Genomic DNA, 21,779 nt, shown 5'->3' on the forward strand with positions numbered 1-21,779 from the left:
GAGTCTAAAAGAGGTGGTGATGACATCTGTTTGGAATGTAAAAGTAAGTGACAGGAGACTGATTCCTTAAGTATGGTTCCCATACATTATCTAGTTTAACCATCACCACAATGTTATCCAGTAGATGTTCTCATTTTACCTAAAGGGAAAGTAACATGCAGAGTTTAACTTGCCCAAGGACACACAGGTAGATTAGGTGGTAATCAAGTGAGCTGTTTTCTCCTAAAGCTTGGGTGGGTAAAGGGAAGGTGGTCAGATTTAGAACTGAACTGGAGCTTCTAACTGGCAACACTGTTACTACCAGCCAGACTCTGCCTCTCCTGTTCCTTGGACCCTCGGGTTAACAACCAGACATTTCACAGAGAAAGAGAGTAACAGACTGACTGAGGGTGTCAGATATGTAGTTGAGAGTAAAAGGAGTTTTGAACAACAGAATTAAAAAAAAACCATCCACTGCAGTGGCTCACACCTGTAATCCTAGCACTTCGAGAGGCCAAGGTGGGATGACTGCTTGAGCCCAGGAGTTCAAAACCAGCCTGGGCAACATAGTGAGACCCTGCCTCTACAAAAAGAATTTTTTAAAAATTAGCCAGGCACAGTGGCATGTCTTTTATAGTCCCAGCTACTGGGAGGCTGAGGCAGGAGGACCACTTGAGCCCAGGAGGTCTGCAGAGACTGCAGTGAGCTATGATCATGCCACTGCACTCTAGCCTGTGCAACAGAGTGAAACACTGCCTCAAAAAAAAAAAAAAAAGAAAATCCTAGTAACAAGATTTAGAGAGAAAATAACTATTTTTAAAGTACATGATTGTACCTACATTCATAAATGTCACTGAAACCAAGATAGTCTCTAGTTAAACATTTATTACTTGTGGGAGTGTGAAACTTGTTTTTCCTGTTTTTGCACTTTAAGAAACCAGTCCTTTGTTCCAAGTGAATTATATGCCACGAGATTATTCACACTCGTTCTAAACACAAGGGTAAAGGTTCTCATCTAAGCTTTGGATAAAAAAATAGTAATTTGTATTTGTAGCACCTCAATACATTGCTGTACTGTGCATGCAGCACGAGCAGGTTTTCAGGACACATTCCTTAGAAGAACAAGGTTGAGTAGTGAATGTAGATATGTGAGATTGTTTGTACTGTATACATAAAACTCTGGCAATGATTTGTCAATCATGAGCCAACACGAGCACCTGGAACTCACACCATTAATGCCTGAACTTCAGTAGATTTACAAATCTGAGTTAAAGTTAACTTTTAAAAAATTACTCAAGGCCAGGTATGGTAGCTTATCACTGTTATCCCAGCAATTTGGGAGGTCAAAGCAGGAGGATTGTTTGAGCTCAAGAGTTTGAGACCGGCTTAGGCAACATGGCCAAAACCCATCTCTACAAAAAATGCAAAATTAGTTGGGCACAGTGGCACATGCCTGTAATTCCAGGTACTCAGGAGGCTGAGGTGGGAAGATCGCTTAGGCCTGGGAGGTGGAGGTTGCAGTGAGCCAAGGTCACACCACTACACTCCAGGCTGGGTGACAAAGCGAGACTCTGCCTCAAACAAATAAAAACAAAAAACACAAAAGTATTTAAAAGCACTGACCCATCAAAAGACTGCAGTGGTACAGTTCATTAGCACTAATAACCCAAAAAGAATTTGTTAAATATTGAAACACTAAAGCCTATCTAGGCCAGCTTTTTTTTTTTTTTTTTTTTTTAAGATAGAGTCTTGCTCTGTTGCCCAGGCTGGACTGCAGTGGCACCATCTCAGCTCACTCCAACCTCTGCCTCCTGAGTTCAAGCAATTCTTCTGCCTCAGCCTCCTGAGTAGCCAGGGGCTACAGGCTTGTGACACCATGCCCAGCTAATTTTTGTATTTTTAGTAGAGATGGGGTTTCACTATGTTGGACAGGCTGGTCTTGAATTCCTGACCTCATGATCCACCCGCCTAGGCCTCCCAAAGTGCTGCGATTACAGGCATGAACCACTGCACCTGGCCTTAGGCCAGCTCTTTTACAAAAATTTTAATTTTGCTTTGCGAGGAAGAAATATCAGTTTTCAACCTTGCGAAAATTGAAAAATGTGAATTAATTCTTCACCAAAATAAGTTACAGTATTATAGTTAATGTATAAAGATCTTGAAAAATTAAGACCACCTATTTAGTATTCATGACCGTCTTTTCCATTAATTGAAAACAAAAAGGCCTTGCAAGTGTAATATAATGCAGTAAGCAAGCTTGCCCAACCCACTGCTCATGGGCTGTGTATGGGTCAGGACCTGTTTGAATGTGGACTAACACAAATTTGTAAGCTTTCTTAAAACACTATGATTTTTTTTGCAATTTTTTTTTTTTTTTTTGAGACGGAGTTTCGCTGTTGTTACCCAGACTGGAGTGCAATGGCACGATCTCGGCTCACTGCAACCTCCGCCTCCTCGGTTCAAGCAATTCTCCTGCCTCAGCCTCCCGAGTAGCTGGGACTACAGGCGTGCGCCACCATGCCCAGCTAAGTTTTGTATTTTTAGTAGAGATGGGGTTTCACCTTGTTGACCAGGATGGTCTTGATCTATTGACCTCGTGATCCACCCGCCTCAGTCTCCCAAAGTGCTGGGATTATAGGCGTGAGCCACTGCGCCCGGCCTGCAATTTTTTCTTAAGCTCATCAGCCATCATTATTGTATTTTATCTGTGGCCCAAAGGCAATTCTTCCAATGTGGCCAAGGGAAGTCAAAAGATTGGCCACCCCTTCTGAAGTCAAGTGTATGTACCATTTGACACTGGCTGATGGAGAAACAGATACAATCCACGGTTCTCTCATTCTTGTCAGTTGGTAAAGACATGGTCAGATAGCCTGAGGAACCAGTTAAGTTCTATATCCCGCCATACTCACTTGTTACACAGTGAAAGATTATCTAGGCAAGAAGCAATTGCTACAAATGTATTTTAAAGTCACTTTGCTCTTTTAGAGTTAATAAATCTAAACTCTGAAAATATTGTTATGCAGATAGATCAAGTCCCAGACTTCCGAAAAATGACTTTCTGCTGTACTTCAATGACCTGCTACCTAATTGGTTGCAGGTTTAACAATGAATCGTGGAAGGAAGAACTGAGTAAGGGTCCAGGGCGGTGGAATGTTCATCTTGGAGCTCCAGCCAGCAAACCCAGGCTCCCATATTTAGAAACGAGGATTTGCTCTGTCCCTATTGGCCTTTGAATGCTTGTGGCAGTTGCTTTCAAACTGTAAAAACGAACAGTGAACAAAGATTTTTCTTCCCCGTATCTTGTTTTTCTAAAATTGCTTATTTTTTAAAATAACAGTACATGCTGTGTAACAATGTTCTCAACCTCCTCCCATCCCAGCTGCCATTCCCATCATGACTGGGGAGGAATGTTTACATGCATCCTATACTCTCGAAAAGATGCCCAGATTTCACACTGCAACAGATAAAATCGATTTGCATTTATGCATATCTTCCAAGTCCCTAGCTGTAATTCCACCTCAACTACAGTCACATTTATTGAACACTTACTATGTGCCAGGTACCTAAGTACACTGCATGTATTAGACGAATTTAATCTCCATGGCAACCCATGATAGATATTATTATGATCTTTACTTTACATATGAGGAAACTGAGGCACACAGAGTTTAAGTAACTTCAAGGTCACACAGCTAATGGCAGTACTGGGATTCAAACCCAGATCATCTTGTCTCAGGGCCTCTGTGCTGACACTGTTTTCAGAATGCACGTGAGCAAAATATTATTATGAAGATAATTTGCTCTACCATATTTTATCATTTGCAAATGATAGCATCTTGTTATTAATAATCAATGACTTAGAATGTATCTCACAGTTGGTGGGGCTCACTAGATATATTCACACAACTTCACCAACACATAAGAACTTCAGACAATGTCTTGAATAATCCCAAATATCTAATGCTTTAAACTTAACTAGTGAAAATGGCTTGAGAATTTATTTCTTCCCTACCCAAAATTATGGAAAGTAAAAACTTAGCTTTTCCATTAATTTTCAGTAAGATATTATTGCAACAGTCTTTTTTTTTTTCTATATTTCTATTAGAGTGAAGGTCTTTATGGTATGAAAACTGAATATTCTACTCTTAAAATGGTTATTATCAATGAATCAAAACTCTTTCAAATCCTGATGTTTCCTGAGAAAAAAGAAAACCCAAAAGTCAAATACCTGGCCTGAGCCTCCAGGACTGTGGGAGCAAAAGACAGAGCTTCAGCCTTCTGATGTAAAAACTACTACTTACTCTACTGGAAATGAAAAACTGCTTTGAAAAACTAATTAAAATGAAAAGTTTTAAGTGTCTCAGATGTAAAATCATGATTATGTGAAAGGTACTTTCAAGGTAAATTTAATTTTCAGAACGGCACTTGAACTAATTTAGCCTCTTAAATATGTCTTTTCACGGAAGATATCAATAGCAGAGAAAATGTTTTATGAATTATAATAATGTAGCTTTATGAATGATATTCAAGAGGCATATCAGAAAGAAATGGAAAGATAAATCAAATACAATTTTATATGAAAAAAACTTGCTTTACTTACCCCGTGTTATCTTCTGAAAGCAATTCATAAAAGGTAGGCTTATTTTTTTAATGTAATTTTGTTCACCTATAAAATGTGACTGCATTTCAAAGTAGATTCTGTTTTAACAACTTCCTTTCTCTAAAACATTTAAAGACAAAGTCAAGCAATGCCATCTACAGGGGGCCTTTAGAACAACAGATGTTTCTATAACCCATATTCTTCTTTAAATTAAAACACCTATAATCTGATGTAATATCATATTTCGCATCATTTAACAAGAAAATTTTCAAGAAGGGCAAGAAAAAATTAAAACATATGCTGTGTGAAAAAAATGCCCACTAATATACTGGATTAATAGCTCTTAATTAAAAATAACCTAGGCCAAGGGTGGTGGCTCATGCCTGTATCCCAGCATTTTGGGATGCAGAGGTGGGTGGATTGCTTGAGGTCAGGAGTTCAAGAGAGCCTGACTAACATGGTGAAACTTCATCTCTACTAAAAGTACAAAAATTAGCCAGGTGTGGTGGCGGGCGCCTGTAATCCCAGTTACTCTGGAGGCTGAGGCAGGAGAATTGCTTGAACCTGGGGAGGCAGAGGTTGCAGTGAGCTGAGATGGCGCCACTGCACTCCAGCCTGGGTGACAGAGTAAGACTCTGTCTCAAAAAAAACAAAATTAACACCTAATTTCATTTCCAACTTCATGAAACATATGATTCATGGACCCTTGGTTATAAACTGTAGCAGATTAAAATGCAAAGCTATGCAACCTTTTAACATTTAAAGACGTTTAAAATTATAACTAATGTACAGAAGAAAATCAAATCATTGGAGAGTAAACCTGCAACCATTTTTAACTGCCGAATCCCCCTTCCTTCTTGAGTAGCATCATCTTTTCCTTCTTGGAAAGGTTCTCTAAATTTTCAGACTATATTTATAGTCTATTTCAGTTTCCAAAGCTCAGTCCTGTTTATTTTAAAACCTCCTATTTCATACAAGATTTCGTATCGGGTTCAAAATGGGTTTTTGTCCGTACGTACTATAGGCCCACTCCAATCACAGATGGTTTGCTTTTATATACTTCTTTCTTTGCTCTCTTCTGCTTGGGAAGTAGACGCTAAAAGAGGTTTCCTTGTTGCAATGGTTCTCAATTTAAGGCTAAACATTAAGACCATCTGGAGCCCCTTAACAAAAATACTATGCCTCTGATTAAACTGCGATAGGGCCTGAGCACGGGTTTTACGCGCTTTTAATTTTCCAGGTGCAGCCTGGTTTGAGAAACACTGCCTTACTGTGGGGTTCCACCCTTTCCCTAATTGGCTATGACTGCATTCTGGTAAGTGGTTGATGGGATCTGTTGTGCAGAGGCAACCACTCTTGCCCAGACACCAGGGCATTGCAGTCCCTTGGGATTTGAGAATTAGCTATGTTGTGGCTGATCCCCAGCTAGAGGCATCACCTCATCTGTTGCACTTGCCTTTTAAACCACGTCCCCCGCCCGCCTTCATGTTGTTGCTGAAGTCTTCTAGCCCTCAACTCACGCATCATTTCTCAGGCTGGTAGGGTGCATCTTCAATACCCCTCAGCCTCACAGTTCCCTCCCACATCACTCCTCCAATTCTGTCTCCATGCTTTGGAATCTGCTGCTGGTGGGTAAACACAAATTCAACCAGAAAGAGAAATGTTGGCCTCCCATACTTGCAAGTATCTTGAATCCCAAGTTACTTCCTCAGGCCTTCCTCCTGTTTTTTTTTTTTTTTTTTTTTGAGTTAGGGTCTCTTATCACCCAAGCTGGAGTGCAGTGGTGCAATCATGGCTCAATGAAGTCTCGACCTCCCTGGACTCAGATGAACCTGCCACATTAGCCTCCCTGGTATGGATGGGACTACATGCATACACCACCAAACCCAGCTAATTTTTTGTAGGTTTTGTAGAAACAGGGGTCTTGCTGTGTTGCCCAGGCTGGTCTCAAACTCCTGGGCTCAAGTCATCTGCCCGCCTTGGCCTCCCAAAGTGCTGGGATTATAGGGGTGAGCCACCTCACCCAGACTCCCCCTGTGGCTTGTGAGTGCAGGTGCAACCTGTTACCTCCCCACACTCAAAAGCCCAAAAGAGTAAATGACATTCCCTAACAATGGACTCCTCTAAAAGGGGACCTCTTCCAGGGCTCCCCAGATGTCTGTGGAATAGTGGTTGGTGATGGAGCATGTTCTCTAAACTGGTGCCCTTCAGGAAGCCCTGTAGCATTCACTGGTCCTAGCTACCACTGGTCTAATCTTAGAATGTGACGCTTGGTACCTTATGACTTCAGTTTTGGCCTTATTCCAGAACAGGAAAGATACCCTATTTGTTTTGTTTTGAGACAGAGTCTTACTCTATTGCGCAGGCTGGAGTGCAGTGGCACGATCTTGGCTCACTGCAGCCTCTGCCGCAGGGGTTCAAGTGATTCTCCTGCCTCAGCCTCTGGAGTAGCTGGGATTACAGGCACATGCCACCATGCCCAGCTAATTTTTGTATTTTAGTACAGACAGTTTCACCATGTTGGCCAGGCTGGTCTCCAACTCTGACCTCAGGAGATCCACCCACCTTGGCCTCACAAAGTGCTGAGACTACAGGTGTCAGCCACCACATGGAGCCTTATTGACTTTCAATTACTAATTACCTCTATAGTCAGTCAGTACTTAGGTCAGTTCTCCAGAAGCAGATAAAGAGGAATGTATGCAAACGATTTATCAAGATGGTAAGTAAAGAAATGGGAATAGCAGGACAGGAATGGGGAGGAAGTCAAGCAAGAGTGTAATTTTGACAAAGCTGCATAGAGGCCAACTTTAGCCTGATTCTTTCAAGAAATGTGAGTGGAAGTTTCATTTTTCTGAACTAAAAGAGCTGGGCTTTCATACAGTAAAATCAAGGTGCAATTCAGGCCAAAGACCCACAGATAGTATGTGTTAAAAGAGAGGGCCAGGTGCTTGTAAGCTCAAGGCTTGTAATCCCAGTACTTTGGGGGGCCAAGGTGGGCGAATCACTTGGGTCCAAGGAGTTTGAGACCAGCCTGGGCAATATGGTGAAACCCTGTCTCTACGAAAATTACAGCAAAGTTAGCCAGACATGGTGGTGCACCTGTAGTTCCAGCTACCAAGAAGGTTGAGGTGGAAGGATCCCCTGAGCCTGGGAGGAGTAGGCTGCAGTGAGCCAAGATTGTGACACTACGGCACTCCAGCCTGGGCAACAGAGCAAAACCCTGCCTTTAAAAAAAAAAACAAAAAACAAAACACACACACACACACACACACACACACAGAAAGCAGGACGGCATAAAAATTGGAGGAGGGTGAAGAGACATTTGACGCACCTGGGTGGACTGCTATAGTCAATGTCAAACTTATTTTTACAGATTTCATGTTATAAAACAAGCTAAAAAGTGGTCATTTGTCCTAAGACCTCATTAATGACAGCTAGCACTATCTGTACCTCACAAAGCACCATACATTTAGGTTACACTGCGTTGTAAACTGCTGAATAAAATGCTAAGGGCAGTATGAACAAAGTATTTTAGGGAAAAGAAAGAAAAAAAAACTCAGCAAAGGAAACTTTAAAGATTGAATGAACTATTTTCTTGACTTTTAACCTTAATGTCTCCAAATAGGGCTGCTTTTGCTCTTTCTGGAAAGCAGTTACTTATTTAGAAGTTCACTTTCTTCAAAGGTATTTCTGAAATTCACAAAGTCACAGGGTCTCAAAAACAGTGTTTATTTTAACACATAAAATGTACCATCTAGCACCAATGCCTGTAAATACCAGAATTCCATCCAGTTACTACTCTTTGGAATAGGTATGATTAAAGTCCTTGACAGATTACTGTATAAGAGCATATGGCTTCATGATAACATAAAACAGACATAAAATAAAAATTCATCTGGTATATACATATAGAACTAAGTTATTCAAAAACCTTTCACTGTTTCAAGTAAACAAGTTAATGCCAGTATTTTTAGGCCAGATTTTCCTGGAACATATACATAAAGCAACATGCATGAGCCAGGTAAGTACTTAAGCCTTAAGCTGGTCTTTCTATTCTCCATTCAAATGAAAAATCTGTAAAGATGTCTTTTGTTTCTCTAATCTTCTGATTTGTCTTCTGAGTAACTCATTACAGTATAGTTTACTGATTAAATCACATAGATATGTATTGTAAGGAAAAGAATAAAACTTTGGCCAATATAAGTAGGCAACACAATATCTCAGTTCTTTTTAAAATTAACACTTAAGTATTAAAGATGTTTTAAAAGAAATGAAGTGGAAGATACAAATGATAAATACTGCATAATTATGTACAAAATGAAAACCTTTTAAATTTTGAAGACAAACTAAAATTTACCAGTTTGAATTTAAAACATTATTATACAATAGTAGATAGCTCTCTTTAAAAATTTATCTCTAGTTTCCTGTAAAAAGTCAAGTGAATCATGCTGGTTCACTGTTTTTGGCAGATTTTAGCCTCACCCCAATACCAATTTTTATTTGAATAACTGATTCCCAACATTAATTTTAAACAGAACTTGATGCTGAACTAAGTAACCTAAGCTGGATTCAGGGCCACTGGCAGGCTGGCAGGCAGGCAGGCAGGCATTTTTCATATTGCAGGCAGCCCATGGTGGTTGTCATCTATACATCGGATCTCTAAGGATGTGCTGGAAAAAATCTGTGAACACAATCTTCCCATGCTGTATTCACATGCTCAATTCACATCTTTAGATTACCCAGGTTGTTAGAGGCTTGGGTAAGGTGACTAAAGGCTTCACGATGGAAATTTCTATAACAAAAAAAGGAAACTTAAAAGACTGATTTACCACAAATTATTTACTGGGTATTTAATAATGTGTAGTATGCCTAACAGTGGCTACATGCAATTCAAGTGAACAACCATGCATGTTTATAGATGACTCTTTGCTGACACCTAACAAGGAACTGAAGAAAGAACAGATGCATTGGACATTATCAAAATGAAAATATTTGTGCTTCAAAAGACACACCATAGGCTGGGTGTGGTGGCTCGCACCTGTAATCCCAGCACTTTGGAAGGCTGAGGCGGCAGATTGCTTGAGGCCAGGAGTTTGACACCAGCCTGGCCAACACAGTGAAACCCAATCTCTACTAAAAATACAAAAAAATTAGCCAGACATTGTGGTGCATGCCTACAGTCCCAACTACTTGGGAGGCTCACACAGGAGAATTACTTGAATCTGGAGGCAGAGGTTGCAGTGAGCCAAGATCGTGCCACTGCACTCCAGCCTAGGTGACAGAGCGAGATTCTGTCTCAAAAGAAAAATAAGAAAATAATAAATTAATAAAAGATACACTATCAAGAAAATGAAAAGACAACCCACAGAATGGGAAAGAGTATTCACAAATCATGCATCTGGTATCTAGTATTCAGAATGTATAAAGAACTCTCACGACTCAGAAGTTAAAAAAAACACAAATCAATCTGAAAATGGGCCAAGTATTTCTTCTAAATACAGAAAAGATACATCATTAGAGAAAAGAAAACCACAGTTGAGAGACTCATACCCATTGAGATGGCTATAATTAACAAGTGTTGGTGAAGATGTGGAGAAAACTGGAACCCTCATACACTGCTGGTGAGAATGTATAATGGTATGGTAGATTTGGAATACAGTTTGGCAAGTCTTCAAAAAGTTAAACAGAGTTCCGATATCACCTTGCAATTCCTCTAGGTATATACTTAAAAGGTCTGAAAACATGTTCACACAAAAACTTCTACATGAATGTCCATAGCAGCATTATTCATTTCATCAATGGATGGATAAGGTGTGGTACAGCCATAAAGGAATATTATTCAGCCACAAAAAGGAGTTAAATGCTAATGTGTGCTACAATGTAGATAAGGTTTGAGAGTACTGTGCTGAGTGAAAGACGACAGACACAAGAGGCCAGATAGTATGTGACTTGTTACATGACATGTGCAGAATAGGCAAATCCACAGAGATTAGTGGTTGCCAGCAGCTGGGAACAGAGGTAACAGGGAGTGACTAATAATGGGTAAGAGGCTTCTTTGAGGAGTTGATAACATGGTTTAAAATTAGAAAGTGGTGATTTACACAACTATGTGAATACACTAAAAACCACCAAACTGTACACCTTAAAAAGGGTGAATTTTATGGTATGTGAATTCCATCAACTAAATAGGTTTTTTTTTTTTTGGACAAAAATTAAAAAGGCATTGTGGTGCATGCCTGTAGTTGTGTATATTACAGGCATGTGCCACAATGCCTTTGTAAATGAATGCTAATTTTTTTGACCAAAAATATATATATATATTCAGGAAACACAAAACCTTTATGCCTCAAAAAAATTATACTTTCAAAACTGCACAACAGCTTCAGTTAAAACTGGATCTCTTAAAGCACAAAAACAGTTTTTTTTATATCTCCAGCACCATGCCATATAAATGTTAATCGAATTAATAATCCCACTGCTGTCTTTTTACTTAGATTTAGTCCTAACATCTACTTTTGTTTCCTAAACCTAAGTTTTATTTGCTTTTGACTAGAATTTATATAATTAGAAAACTATATCACAAACGTAATCAAAGCAACGATGATAGAAAAAGTGTGGGCTTATTGAATCTAGCATCCTTAATTCATAAAAGTAATCATTTCCTTGCCTCACACTAGTCATATAAACCAAAGGTGCTGGGAATACAAATATAGATGAAAGGCCAGGTGTGGTGGCTCCCACCTGTAATCCCAAGAATTTGGGAGGCCGAGGCGGGCAGGTCATGAGTCCAGGAGTGAAAGATCACCCTGGACAACATGGTAAAACCCCATCTCTACAAAAAAAAAAAAAAAAAAAAAATTAGCTGGGCATGGTGGTGCATGCCTATGGTCCCAGCTACTTAGGAGGCTGAGGTGGGAGGATCACTTGAGCCCATGAGGCAGAGGTTGCAGCGAGCCAAGATTGCACCACTATACTCCAGCTGGGATGACAGAGTGAGACTCTGTTTCAAAAAGAAAGGAAGAAGTACAATTCTTCCCTCTTTCTGTAGGCTCAAACCCTAGGTGTCACTGAGGCAACCTGCATAAAATGTGATTGTTATACCACGTAAAACATGCACCAAGAAGGGGGAACATACATAAATTCTACTTAATTGAGTACATTTCTCTTTTATGGACTCATTTGCCTTGTTATATTTCATTTTCTGTAAAAAATTTTAAATGATAAGGAAAAGTTCACAAAGTTAAGAGCTGGCATTTTAAAATCTCACAGAGATAAAAGAAACTTATAAATAGCTAATCACTTGTCTGAGGTAATACCCAATTATAGAGCTATATAATTTACGCCTACGGAAAACCCGAGAAAGAGAAGCCTGGGCAGGTATGGTGGCTGATGCTTATAATCCCAGAACTTTGGGAGGCTGAAGTGGGCGGATCACTTGAGCCGAGGACTTCCACACCAGTCTAGACAACATGGTGAAATCGGTCTCTACTTAAAAAATACAAAAAAGGCCTGGTGCTGTGGCTCACACTTGTAATCCCAGCATTTTAGGAGGATGAGGTGGGCAGATCACCTGAGGTTGGGAATTTGAGACCAGCCTGACCAACATGGAGAAACCCTGTCTCTACTAAAAATACAAAAATTAGCTGGGTGTGGTGGCATATGCCTGTAATCCCAGCTACTCAGGAGGATGATGCAGGAGAATTGCTTGAACCCAGGAGTCGGAGGTTGCGAGGAGCCGAGATCGTACCATTGCACTGCAGCCTGGGCAACAAGAGCGAAACTCCATCTCAAAAAACAACAACAAAAACAAAACAAAAAAAAAATGCAAAATAAAATTTAAAAAAAAAAGAGAGAGAGAAGCCTGGCTTATTTTAAAGCAAAAAATCCAAAGCAAGATAGATTAAATGATCTTGACACTGAAGTTAGTGCCTGAGTCCAGTGAATCATTATAGCTATTTCTCCACATCAAAGTCAATGTCTATACCACACATATGCCCTGAACTAGTGTACAGCTGATGAAACCTCCTTGGAGAGTAAAGAACTAAGAATGTTATTTACCGATTTTTTCTTTCTGATGTATATAATATGAATATCTTCACTTCGATACTCTTCATCATGTTTTTCCAAAGGAATTTTTTCAAAGTCAAAGTCTAGCTGAAGGAGCTATAAATTTAAAAGAGGTATATTTCAAATTCAACAATATGAACTGACCTGTGGGTGGCAGCATTCAGAATGGTGGTTACATTTTTTTTTTTTGAGACAGAGTTTCGCTCTGTCACCCAGGCTGGAGTGCAGTGGTGCAATCCTGGCTCACTGCCACCTCCGCCTCTCTGGGTTCAAGCAATTCTCCTGCCTCAGCCTCCAGAGTAGCTGGGATTAAGGGTGTGCGACACCAGGCCCAGCTAATTTTTGTATTTTAAGTAGACAGGGGGTTTCAGCATATTGGCCAGGCTGGTCTCAAACTCCTGACCTCATGATCTGCCTGTCTCGACCTCCCAAAGTGCTAGGATTACAGGCATGAGCCACTGCGTCTGGCTGGTGGTTACCTTTTGAGGAATACTGATTGGGAAAGGGCAATGTGCAAATCTTCCAAGATTCTGAAAATGTCCTCTATCTTTATGTTGGGAAGTAGTTACTTGGGTGTATACATATGAAAAATTAAGCTTGGCACTTGATTTGACACATATACATTTTACATATGCTTTAGCCCAATAAAAATTGTTTAACAATACAAAATTTGGCCTTGGAAATCCAAGAAAAAAAAAACCAGTATAAAGTTTTCATTATGCATCATTTCAAAAGTTTATAAACATTTTTCATATTTGAAAAACATGAAAATAAAAATTTTAGTATATGTTACCTGAGACAGTCATATACCTGCTTTCTCATTAAACTAAAGTAGTCCTTTCAGCAGACAAAACTGCAGGCCTATATAGATGTACCCTCAAAAGGAATCACTCACAATGTTATAGATTTGTGCTCATAAATAGGGTTTGGGGCTGGGCATGGTGGCTCACACCTGTAATCCCAGCACTTTGGGAAGCCGAGGCGGGAGAATCATGAGGTCAGGAGTTCGAGACCAGCCTGATCAACATGGTGAAACCCTGTCTCTACTAAAAGTACAAAAATTAGCCAGTCATGGTGACGTGTGCCTATAATCCCAGCTACTCAGGAGGGTGAGGCAGGAGAATCGCTTGAACCCAGGAGGCAGGGGTTGCAGTGAGCTGAGATCGCATCACTGCACTCCAGCCTGGGTGACAGACTGAGACTCCACCTCAAAAAAAAAAAGGGTTTGGGTTATTGCTAGGGAAAGAAAGGTGATAGACAAATAAAACCCTATGTACTGTATTTGCAACTTCCTGTAAGTCTTTTCTATTTCAGAGAATAACAACAACAAAAAAGACCTTAAAAATAGACAGGTACTTAGGTTGGAGTTTTCATAAATATGTAGAGAAAAACACAGAAGTAAAAATGTATCACTTGGCAACATGGGAAAACCCCATCTATATAAAAAAAATACAAAAAGTTAGCTGGGTGTGGTGGTACATGCCTGAAGTCCCAGTTACTTGCGGGTGCTGAGGCAGGAGGATCGCTTGAGCCCGGGAGGCTGAGGATGCAGTGAGCCCTGACTGTGCCACTGCACTTCAGCATGGGCCACAGGATAAAACCCTGTCTCAAAACAAAAACACAACTTATCACCTGCACATTTCTATCATGTATTCTCCAAAGGTAATATATTAATATGTTCTCCAAAGCCAGCATCATGTTTAGTAAACACTGAGAAATGTACTTAAAAAGGAGTGGTACCAGTATTATTTAACATTCTTCTGTAGCTAAAGATCAACTAATTAGAAATGAAATAAAGTATCAGAAAAGGGGAACTTGGTAGAATCATGGGCTGCGAAGATCCCTTCCTCAGCTTCATACAAACAGAATGTTTTCCCCTCCCCAAATTAGCATAATATACTTGAAAGAGTCACATACAGCCTCCCTGAAGGGAAATCACTACAAAGATAATAGAGCACTTGATACCTACCTCAAAATATTTTTTCTCAATTTCTGGATTTTTTCCCATTGTTCGTTGTTCATAACAACATATAATACAAGTCTCAAATCCACTGATATCTTTTAGAGTTTTCAGCAATGGCTCCAAAGACTATTTAAAAAAGAATATATTTTTTGTTTATGATTTAAAAATGTTTCTACTTTAAAAGTGGGTTGAGGATGTCGAGGGGTATTCATAGCTCCCCTACAATTTATCCATCTTTGAATCAATCCAACAAAGCATATGCAATTAAAGCTCTAGGCTAGGTGCAGTGACTCACACCTGTAATGGCAACACTTTGGAAGGCAGAGGTGGAAAGATCACTTGAAACCAGGAGTTCAAAACCAGCCAGGAGAATATAGCAAGGCAGAGGTGAAAAGATCACTTGAAACCAGGAGTTCAAAACCAGCCAGGAGAATATAGCAAGAATATGGCAAGCCTCCCCACCTTACAAAAAAATTAAAAATCAGCCAGCATGCTAGTGCACACCTGTAGTCCTAGCTATTGAGGAGGCTGAATGGGAAGATCATTTGAGCCTCAGGAGCTCAAGGCTACAGTGAGCTATGATCAACTCCACTGCACTACAGTATGTGTGACAGAACAAGACCTCTATCTTAAAACAAAAACAAACAAAAAACCCTCTGTAACTAATGACTGGGTAAGCTCCTCTTAACTATTGTACTGATTTCAGTTTCCAGAAAAAGGATTCAAGTGACTGCATTTTGGAGTTCTCACGGGAAAACAAATGGCATCAACTTCAACTTTACTCTTAAAAGTTTAATTTTATTTAATCTAATTTGGGATTTAAATAATCAACAATTTACCCTACAAAAGTTAAATCTGATCCTAACTTGGTTCAATGCTAATTATTTTTAAATAAGTGATGCCCACAACACTATACAAACTGATATATATATATTTTTTGAGACAGTTTTGCTCTTGTTGCCCAGGCGGGAGTGCAATGGTGTCATCTCAGCTCACTGCAACCTCTACCTCCTGAGTTCAAGCGATTCACCTGCCTCAGCCTCCAGGATAGCTGGGATTACTGGCACGCACCACCACACCTGGCTAATTTTGTATTTTTAGTAGAGACAGGGTTTCTCCATGTTAGTCAGGCTGGTCTCGAACGCCCGACCTCAGGTGATCCACACACCTCGGCTTCCCAAGTGCTGAGATTACAAGCGTGAGCCACCTCGCCTGGCCCAAACTGATATGTAAAGAACAATGAGTTCTTTACAACTTAAGTTATCAATGTCATGATTAACATGCTCCGTGGGAGAGAAAAAAGAAAAAGATGATTTTGGCTTTTCATAACATTCAATTGGCAAAATCCTGTAAAATTTTTACAGAAGCCACTAATAAAAGGCATATAACACTTTTCTCAACATGTTTAACCAGGCCTATATGTTAATGATGACAGTATATACATACAGCCCCTGGTGACTTTTATCTTCTCTTTACTGCATCAACTATAAGGCAAATCCCGGATTCACAGATGTTAAAATGTGAAGAAATGTGTGCTTTAGAATCCAAGAAAATATGGTTCATCTTCTAAATGAAGAGACTTCACTCACTGAATACTTACCTCTTCATAGTATATGCAGTCCGCCATCAGTATGTAGTCGGGTGGAGAAGGAAAGTCTTCTATTTCTTCCCCCCTTAAAAATGTCAAACAAATACTTCAACTGTTGTTTTAATAATTCAAAATACTCGTTTTTATAAAGAACAGGAGAGTCCCCTTCCATCCCTTTAATGCAACGCAATTTAAAGCAAACTACACAAATCGGTATCTTAAAAGAAGCTGAAAGGCCATACAAACCATTTCAGTACCTTGGCTTGAACAGAACCAGTGACAAGATGCTTGTTCATATTAATATTCATCTTCAGCAAGTCTTGCAATTCCTCAAGATCGGTGACTACAACATCAGCCCTATAAAATAACGTCGACTGAGGTGTAGGCACAGGGTGGGAAACCTGTAATCCGGATTTCCCCAGCAAGAAGGCGCCCCCATACCCAGCCCGCCCGCCAGCTCTTACCCGAGGGTAGCGGCCATGAGCCCCACGGCCCCGGTGCCCGAACCCAGCTCCAGCACCGACCGCCGGCTCAGCGCGTGGGCCCCGTCGCCAGAAAACTCGGGAGTTTCCAGGTATTTAGAAAGGACAATGGCAGCGTCCCAAACAACGCAACCCACGCCGCCGGAGCCATACTGCTGTAGTCGTAGCACCGTACCATCCCGCTTCTCCAAAACTCGGACAAAGCTCCGCAGTGGGTCCTCCAGCGAGGACTCGTGAGTAGCCGCCATCGCCTCCCGGCAACGGGGGCGGCGCGCGCAGCAACGTCACACCAACGCGCACCGCCCCACCACGCGGCCCCGCCTTGTGAGGGGCCGACCCCTCCCCGCGGCGGAGCCGGCGTCACTGCGCGCGCAAGTTAACAAAGCCCGGAAGGCAGCGTTACTTGGGCGGGGTCGAGCGTGGGGCGCCGGCTTCTCTGAAGCGCTTGGCAGTCTCCCTCTACTCTAAGTCACACGTTTAGCTTAACGAAGAGGCCGTTTACATCACTTTCCACACAAAACTACTATTATAATCTCCTCTTATAAAACAAAGCCAACCTCAGAGTTTACCTAGTTGGAGACTTGATTCACACAGTAGTTACAGGGCCTAAATGCAAGTAGCTTCCAAGATCCTAACAAAGATGGCTATAAGACTATAATCTTACCACCTTCCTTTTCAAGTTCCTAGCATACTCCTAGTTTTTTAAATGAATTCATCAAAGTGGCTGTTAGAAGCCTGCCGCTCACATTTAACAGTGAAGAAAAAAACTATCCCTCTAAAATTATCGTGTGTGTGTGTGTGTGTGTGTGTGTGTCTACAGTACTCAATAATCTCCCCCTTTGTTCCTTATAATGAAAACACATATTTTAAAAGTCTTTTAAAAATTAAGACTAGGGTGATTTATTAATCTTGTTAAGAACTCTGATACAAAGCACAGTAAAAGGCCACAGACCAGTAAATAAACAACGTGGCTTTTGGCTACTTTACAACTGCTGCTACAGCACTATCAGCAAAACACTCTTTATCACTTTGAACAAAGGCATCCAAATGGCAATTAAAAGTTTTACTCACTTATCTGATTAAAACAATTAATAAAGCTTTAAGTATTTGCTGGTTTAATTAAATATTACCAATCTAAAAAATATATTTAAAAAAAATTTCAGTTAACACGAGATTTATAGAGAAAGTTACTAGGTCTTGAAGGCAAGGCAACTGGTTCCTATGCCATAGAATTTTTTTTGAATTTAACAATTAGTAAAGTAGCAGATTGTATTATAGGCCTTAAGTCACTTAAATTTATATAGGTTATTAGCAGTATCTTTAAATATACAATATAAACAAAACTGTACATACATGGCATATAACTGTTTTCCATAACGATAGGCAATTCATTAGCTAAAGACACCATAGTCTGCAAAAACAAAAGGCACATCTGAATGAGATACATGCCCTTTTTTCCTCCATCATTGGGTTATGTAGTCTTTGTTTACATTTTAACAAAATAATAAACACTTACAGTGCCATTCTATTATTTTCATCCTACTTTTCATTTTTGTCTTCAGCAGCAAATACCGGCATTTAAGACATGGCATTAAAGAGTTTAAGAACAGTTGGTGTTATTCACAATTCTCCTAGATGTAAAAACTAGAAGTAAAAACTAGAAGATGGTCAAAGAGGTTTAAAAATCAGTAACACCATATACCCCTCCTATATTTGTGTAAATTCACTGCCTTAAAAAGGCATCTATTACTCAAATTTGAAAAATTTCACAAAAGCACTATCCCTTTTCAGTGCAATCACGTCACTTTAAATCATATTTTTGCAGAGTTTACAGTGCAAATATAAATTCTTTATACTGGCCTTTTGGCAGCACTGAGGATCCAAGACAAGGCAATGCTACTGATCACCTGAGGATAATGGTGAAGGACTTTTGTATTTTTTTTCCAATTCTTAAAAGCTTATTTGATCAGTAGCATTTTTGTAAGAGCATTATTTGTAAAAAGTACTAAAATACTATGTCTTTTTTTTGAATAAATTAAAAAAAACCTTTACAAATACCATTCCAGTGTCAATGACTACATATGGCTAAGGTCATTGGGGAGTTTCTGCATTTTCTAGCAAAGGCAGTCTGTACAATGGAGGGTGCGAAAGCTCCCGTTTGTAAGTCTTTGGTGGCAGTTTTGGCAGATGAGGGCTTGAATTCTGCCTTGGTGGAACAGGGGGAGCTGGAGGATGAGCAAGATTATTCTGACTAGAACTGAGCACATAGCATCGACGTGGTACCCTTGGAGAGGGTGTGCTAGGAGGAGTGCTTGGCGAATTTGGACACGTACTAATGTCTCTCAGCCAGTCTGAATCTCTGTGAAGATGCCCCAGTGGAGGTGGCTGAAGATTAACTGGACAGTTTATAAAGTGTTCTGGAGGCCGAAGGGGAACCGGTGGAGGGGTATCAGGAAGAGGATCTCTTGGTGGTGGTGGAGGTGGACTATGTAGAGGCCCATCAAATGCACCAGTAGGAACAGGAACTCTGGGTTTTACCTTTGGAGGAGGAGGCTGTCTTGGTGGAATAGCAGGAGGATCATCATCAGATTTCATATTTCCCTAAAAAAAAGGTAATTAAATTATACCTCTATTCTGCTGGAAAACTTTTTAAAAAAGTTTTTAAGTCTGAAAAATTCTTATGTGTGAAGTTAAATTCAGAGACTCAAACTAATCTGGGTTAAATATCAGATTGTGAGTACTCCTAGTTTAATTCAGGGCTGGGTTTAATATTTTTATATATAAGATGTTTTAATTGAAGTCTTAAAAATATAACTCTTTTGAGTTATCTTGCTTTGTGTATACATTTAGGAAATTTATATATTTTAATTATAATAGGTAAGTGATAATAATTTATTGCTTTATAGACATGAAAGGACACGATGTCAAGAGGACTTTAATGTCCAGCTTCTGCTTACTGGACATCTACCTCTACTTTCTCTAATGAGGCTTAGAGCAGTAGATCTCAAAGTGTGATCCAGGGACCATTGGTATCAGCATCAGTAGGGAACTTGTTAGGAAAGCAAAGTCTTGGACTAGGCACGGTGGCTCATGCCCGTAATCCCAGCACTTCAGGAGGCCAAGATGGGCGGATCACGAGGTCAAGAGATTGAGACCACCCTGGCCAACATGGTGAAACTCTGTCTCTACTAAAAATACAAAAATTAGCTGGGCATGGTGGCACATGCCTGTGGTCTAAGCTGCTCAGGAGGCTGAGACAGGAGACTCGCTTGAACCCAGGAGGTGGAGGTTGTAGTGAGCCGAGATCATGCCACTGCACTCCAGCCTAGCGACAGAGCAAGACTCCATCTCAACAACAACAACAACAACAACAAAGAAAAGCAATTTATTGGGCCCTATCCTAGTCCTACTGAATCAGAAACTCTGGAGGTGGGGCTCCACAATTTGATTTTAACAAGCCTCTCAGGTAATTCTGATGTACACTTAAAATTTTGAGAAGCATTGGTTGAAAGTTTGAAGAATACCTGGAATACTACTAAAGTTTTTTTTCACCTATACCAGAAAGAATATGTACTTCTGAGTATCTCTGAATCTGCCCAGCCTCTTTTTTATTTTTTTTTGTTTTTATTTTTCGTTTCTGAGACAGAGTCTTGTTGTTGCCCAGGCTGGAGTGCAATGGTGTCATCTTGGCTCACTGCAACCTACCTCTGCCTCCTGGGTTCAAGTAATTCTCTTGCCTCAGCCTCCTGAGTAGCTGGGATTACAAGTGCCTGCCACCACACCTGGCTAATTTTTGTGTTTTTAGTAGAGACAGGGTTTCACTATGTTGGCCAGGCTGGTCTGGAACTCCTGACCTCAGGTGATCCACCTGCCTCAGCCTCCCAACCAGCCTTTTTTTTTTTTTTCCCCCAAGACAGAGTTTCACTCTTGTTGCCCAGGATGGAGTGCAGTGGCATGATCTTGGTTCACTGCAACCTCTACCTCCCAAGTTCAAGCAATTCTCCTGCCTCAGTCTCCCGAGTACCTGGGACTATAGGTGCCCACCACCACGCCTGGCTAATTTTTGTAGTTTTAGTAGAGATAAGAGTTTCACCATGTTGGCCAAGCTGGACTTGAACTCCTGATCTCAGGTGATCTACCCACCTTGTTCTTTCAAAGCACTGGGATTACAGGTGTGAGCCACCGCGCCCAGCCCAGCCTCTTTTTTAGAAAAGGTTTTCATAAGTATTAGACAACTAAAAGTATTTTTCAAATACAACCTAAATGTTGAAAAACCATAAATGGTAGCCAAAGTATAATTGACAGACTCTTTACAACAATGGGCATTATTTTGAAGATGCACAACTTAGAATAAGTTGAAGTCAAGTCCTGTTGATTACCTTGGAATTTGAAGCATCATGATCAAACTTTTTTCGAGGAGGAAGTGGAGGAGGAATCAGTGGCTCTTCACTTAGTTTATGTAAACTACCACATGAACTAAAGAAAGACTCTGTGGGAGAAAAAGACTAGTTTAACCACCATTCATAGTATAATTGTAAGATAAACCTTTATCACAGCTTGTGATCAATACTTCTATTATGGCATTTGTCAGACTGTATCGACTATTGGTTTATCTGTCTTCCCCATTAAATTGTAAGCTTTCTGAGGGCAGTGTGTATTTATTTCTGTATCTCTAGCACTTACCACAATGCCTGGGGCATGATGAGTACTTACGCTAAATGAGGGTATACTATTTAAGATTAATGAGATTCTGCTCCCTGAAAAGCCTTTTACAAATTGAAACAAAACATGTCTGAATAAACTGTAGTTAACTTCCAAAGAAAGACCATCCTAATCAGAGACCATATATTTGTGAAGCAGCTACATTTCAGCACATCACCACACAGGTAATAAAACCGTGCATATAGGAGCCCATATCACATAACTTTTTCTCTTTGCAAGTCTCTCATTGAAAATGTACACATTATATAACCACATTAAAGGAATTTACAAAATGATAAATGACAGGACAATACCCCTAAACAGATCAACCAGACATATAATTATTATTTTCATTCTGATTTTTTCTATAGTTCAACTTCCCATTTGATCTCTCTATAT

General features: G+C 40.1%; 2 protein-coding genes across 9 annotated transcripts in view; both read right to left on the reverse strand.

The window, feature by feature from the left end:
* VCPKMT (valosin containing protein lysine methyltransferase) overlaps positions 1-16,941 on the reverse strand; it is a 34,319-nt gene extending 17,378 nt beyond the window's left edge. For 5 of the 7 annotated variants that reach the window (XR_010338582.1, XR_010338581.1, XR_010338580.1 and 2 more), the window contains exons 1-5: positions 16,662-16,927; positions 16,444-16,554; positions 16,210-16,282; positions 14,616-14,735; positions 12,638-12,742 (exon numbers count right to left, since the gene is read on the reverse strand). Coding sequence is in view for 4 of the 7 variants with exons in the window: in XM_064365846.1 (XP_064221916.1) it covers positions 12,638-12,742; positions 14,616-14,735; positions 16,210-16,282; positions 16,444-16,554; positions 16,662-16,927 (675 nt within the window). In the remaining 3 variants the exon portion in view is untranslated. Of the gene's footprint in view, positions 1-8,287; positions 9,372-12,637; positions 12,743-14,615; positions 14,736-16,209; positions 16,283-16,443; positions 16,555-16,661 lie in introns of those variants that run through there. The other 2 variants (XM_012456259.2, XM_012456260.2) reach the window with 2 other exon arrangements.
* A 613-nt stretch (positions 16,942-17,554) lies between these two features.
* Positions 17,555-21,779, reverse strand: part of SOS2 (SOS Ras/Rho guanine nucleotide exchange factor 2) — a 119,114-nt gene continuing 114,889 nt past the window's right edge. For both annotated transcript variants that reach the window (XM_012456256.2, XM_012456255.3), the window contains 2 exons: positions 21,059-21,168; positions 17,555-19,280 (listed from right to left, as the gene is read on the reverse strand). In XM_012456256.2, the coding sequence (XP_012311679.1) occupies positions 18,771-19,280; positions 21,059-21,168 (620 nt within the window). In that variant the 3' untranslated portion in view covers positions 17,555-18,770. The remainder of the gene's footprint in view (positions 19,281-21,058; positions 21,169-21,779) is intronic.

Source organism: Aotus nancymaae, unplaced genomic scaffold, assembly GCF_030222135.1.
Source record: "Aotus nancymaae isolate 86718 unplaced genomic scaffold, 86718_ANA_hifiasm-v0.15.2.pri h1tg000062l, whole genome shotgun sequence".
NCBI classification, from domain to species: Eukaryota; Metazoa; Chordata; class Mammalia; order Primates; family Aotidae; genus Aotus; species Aotus nancymaae.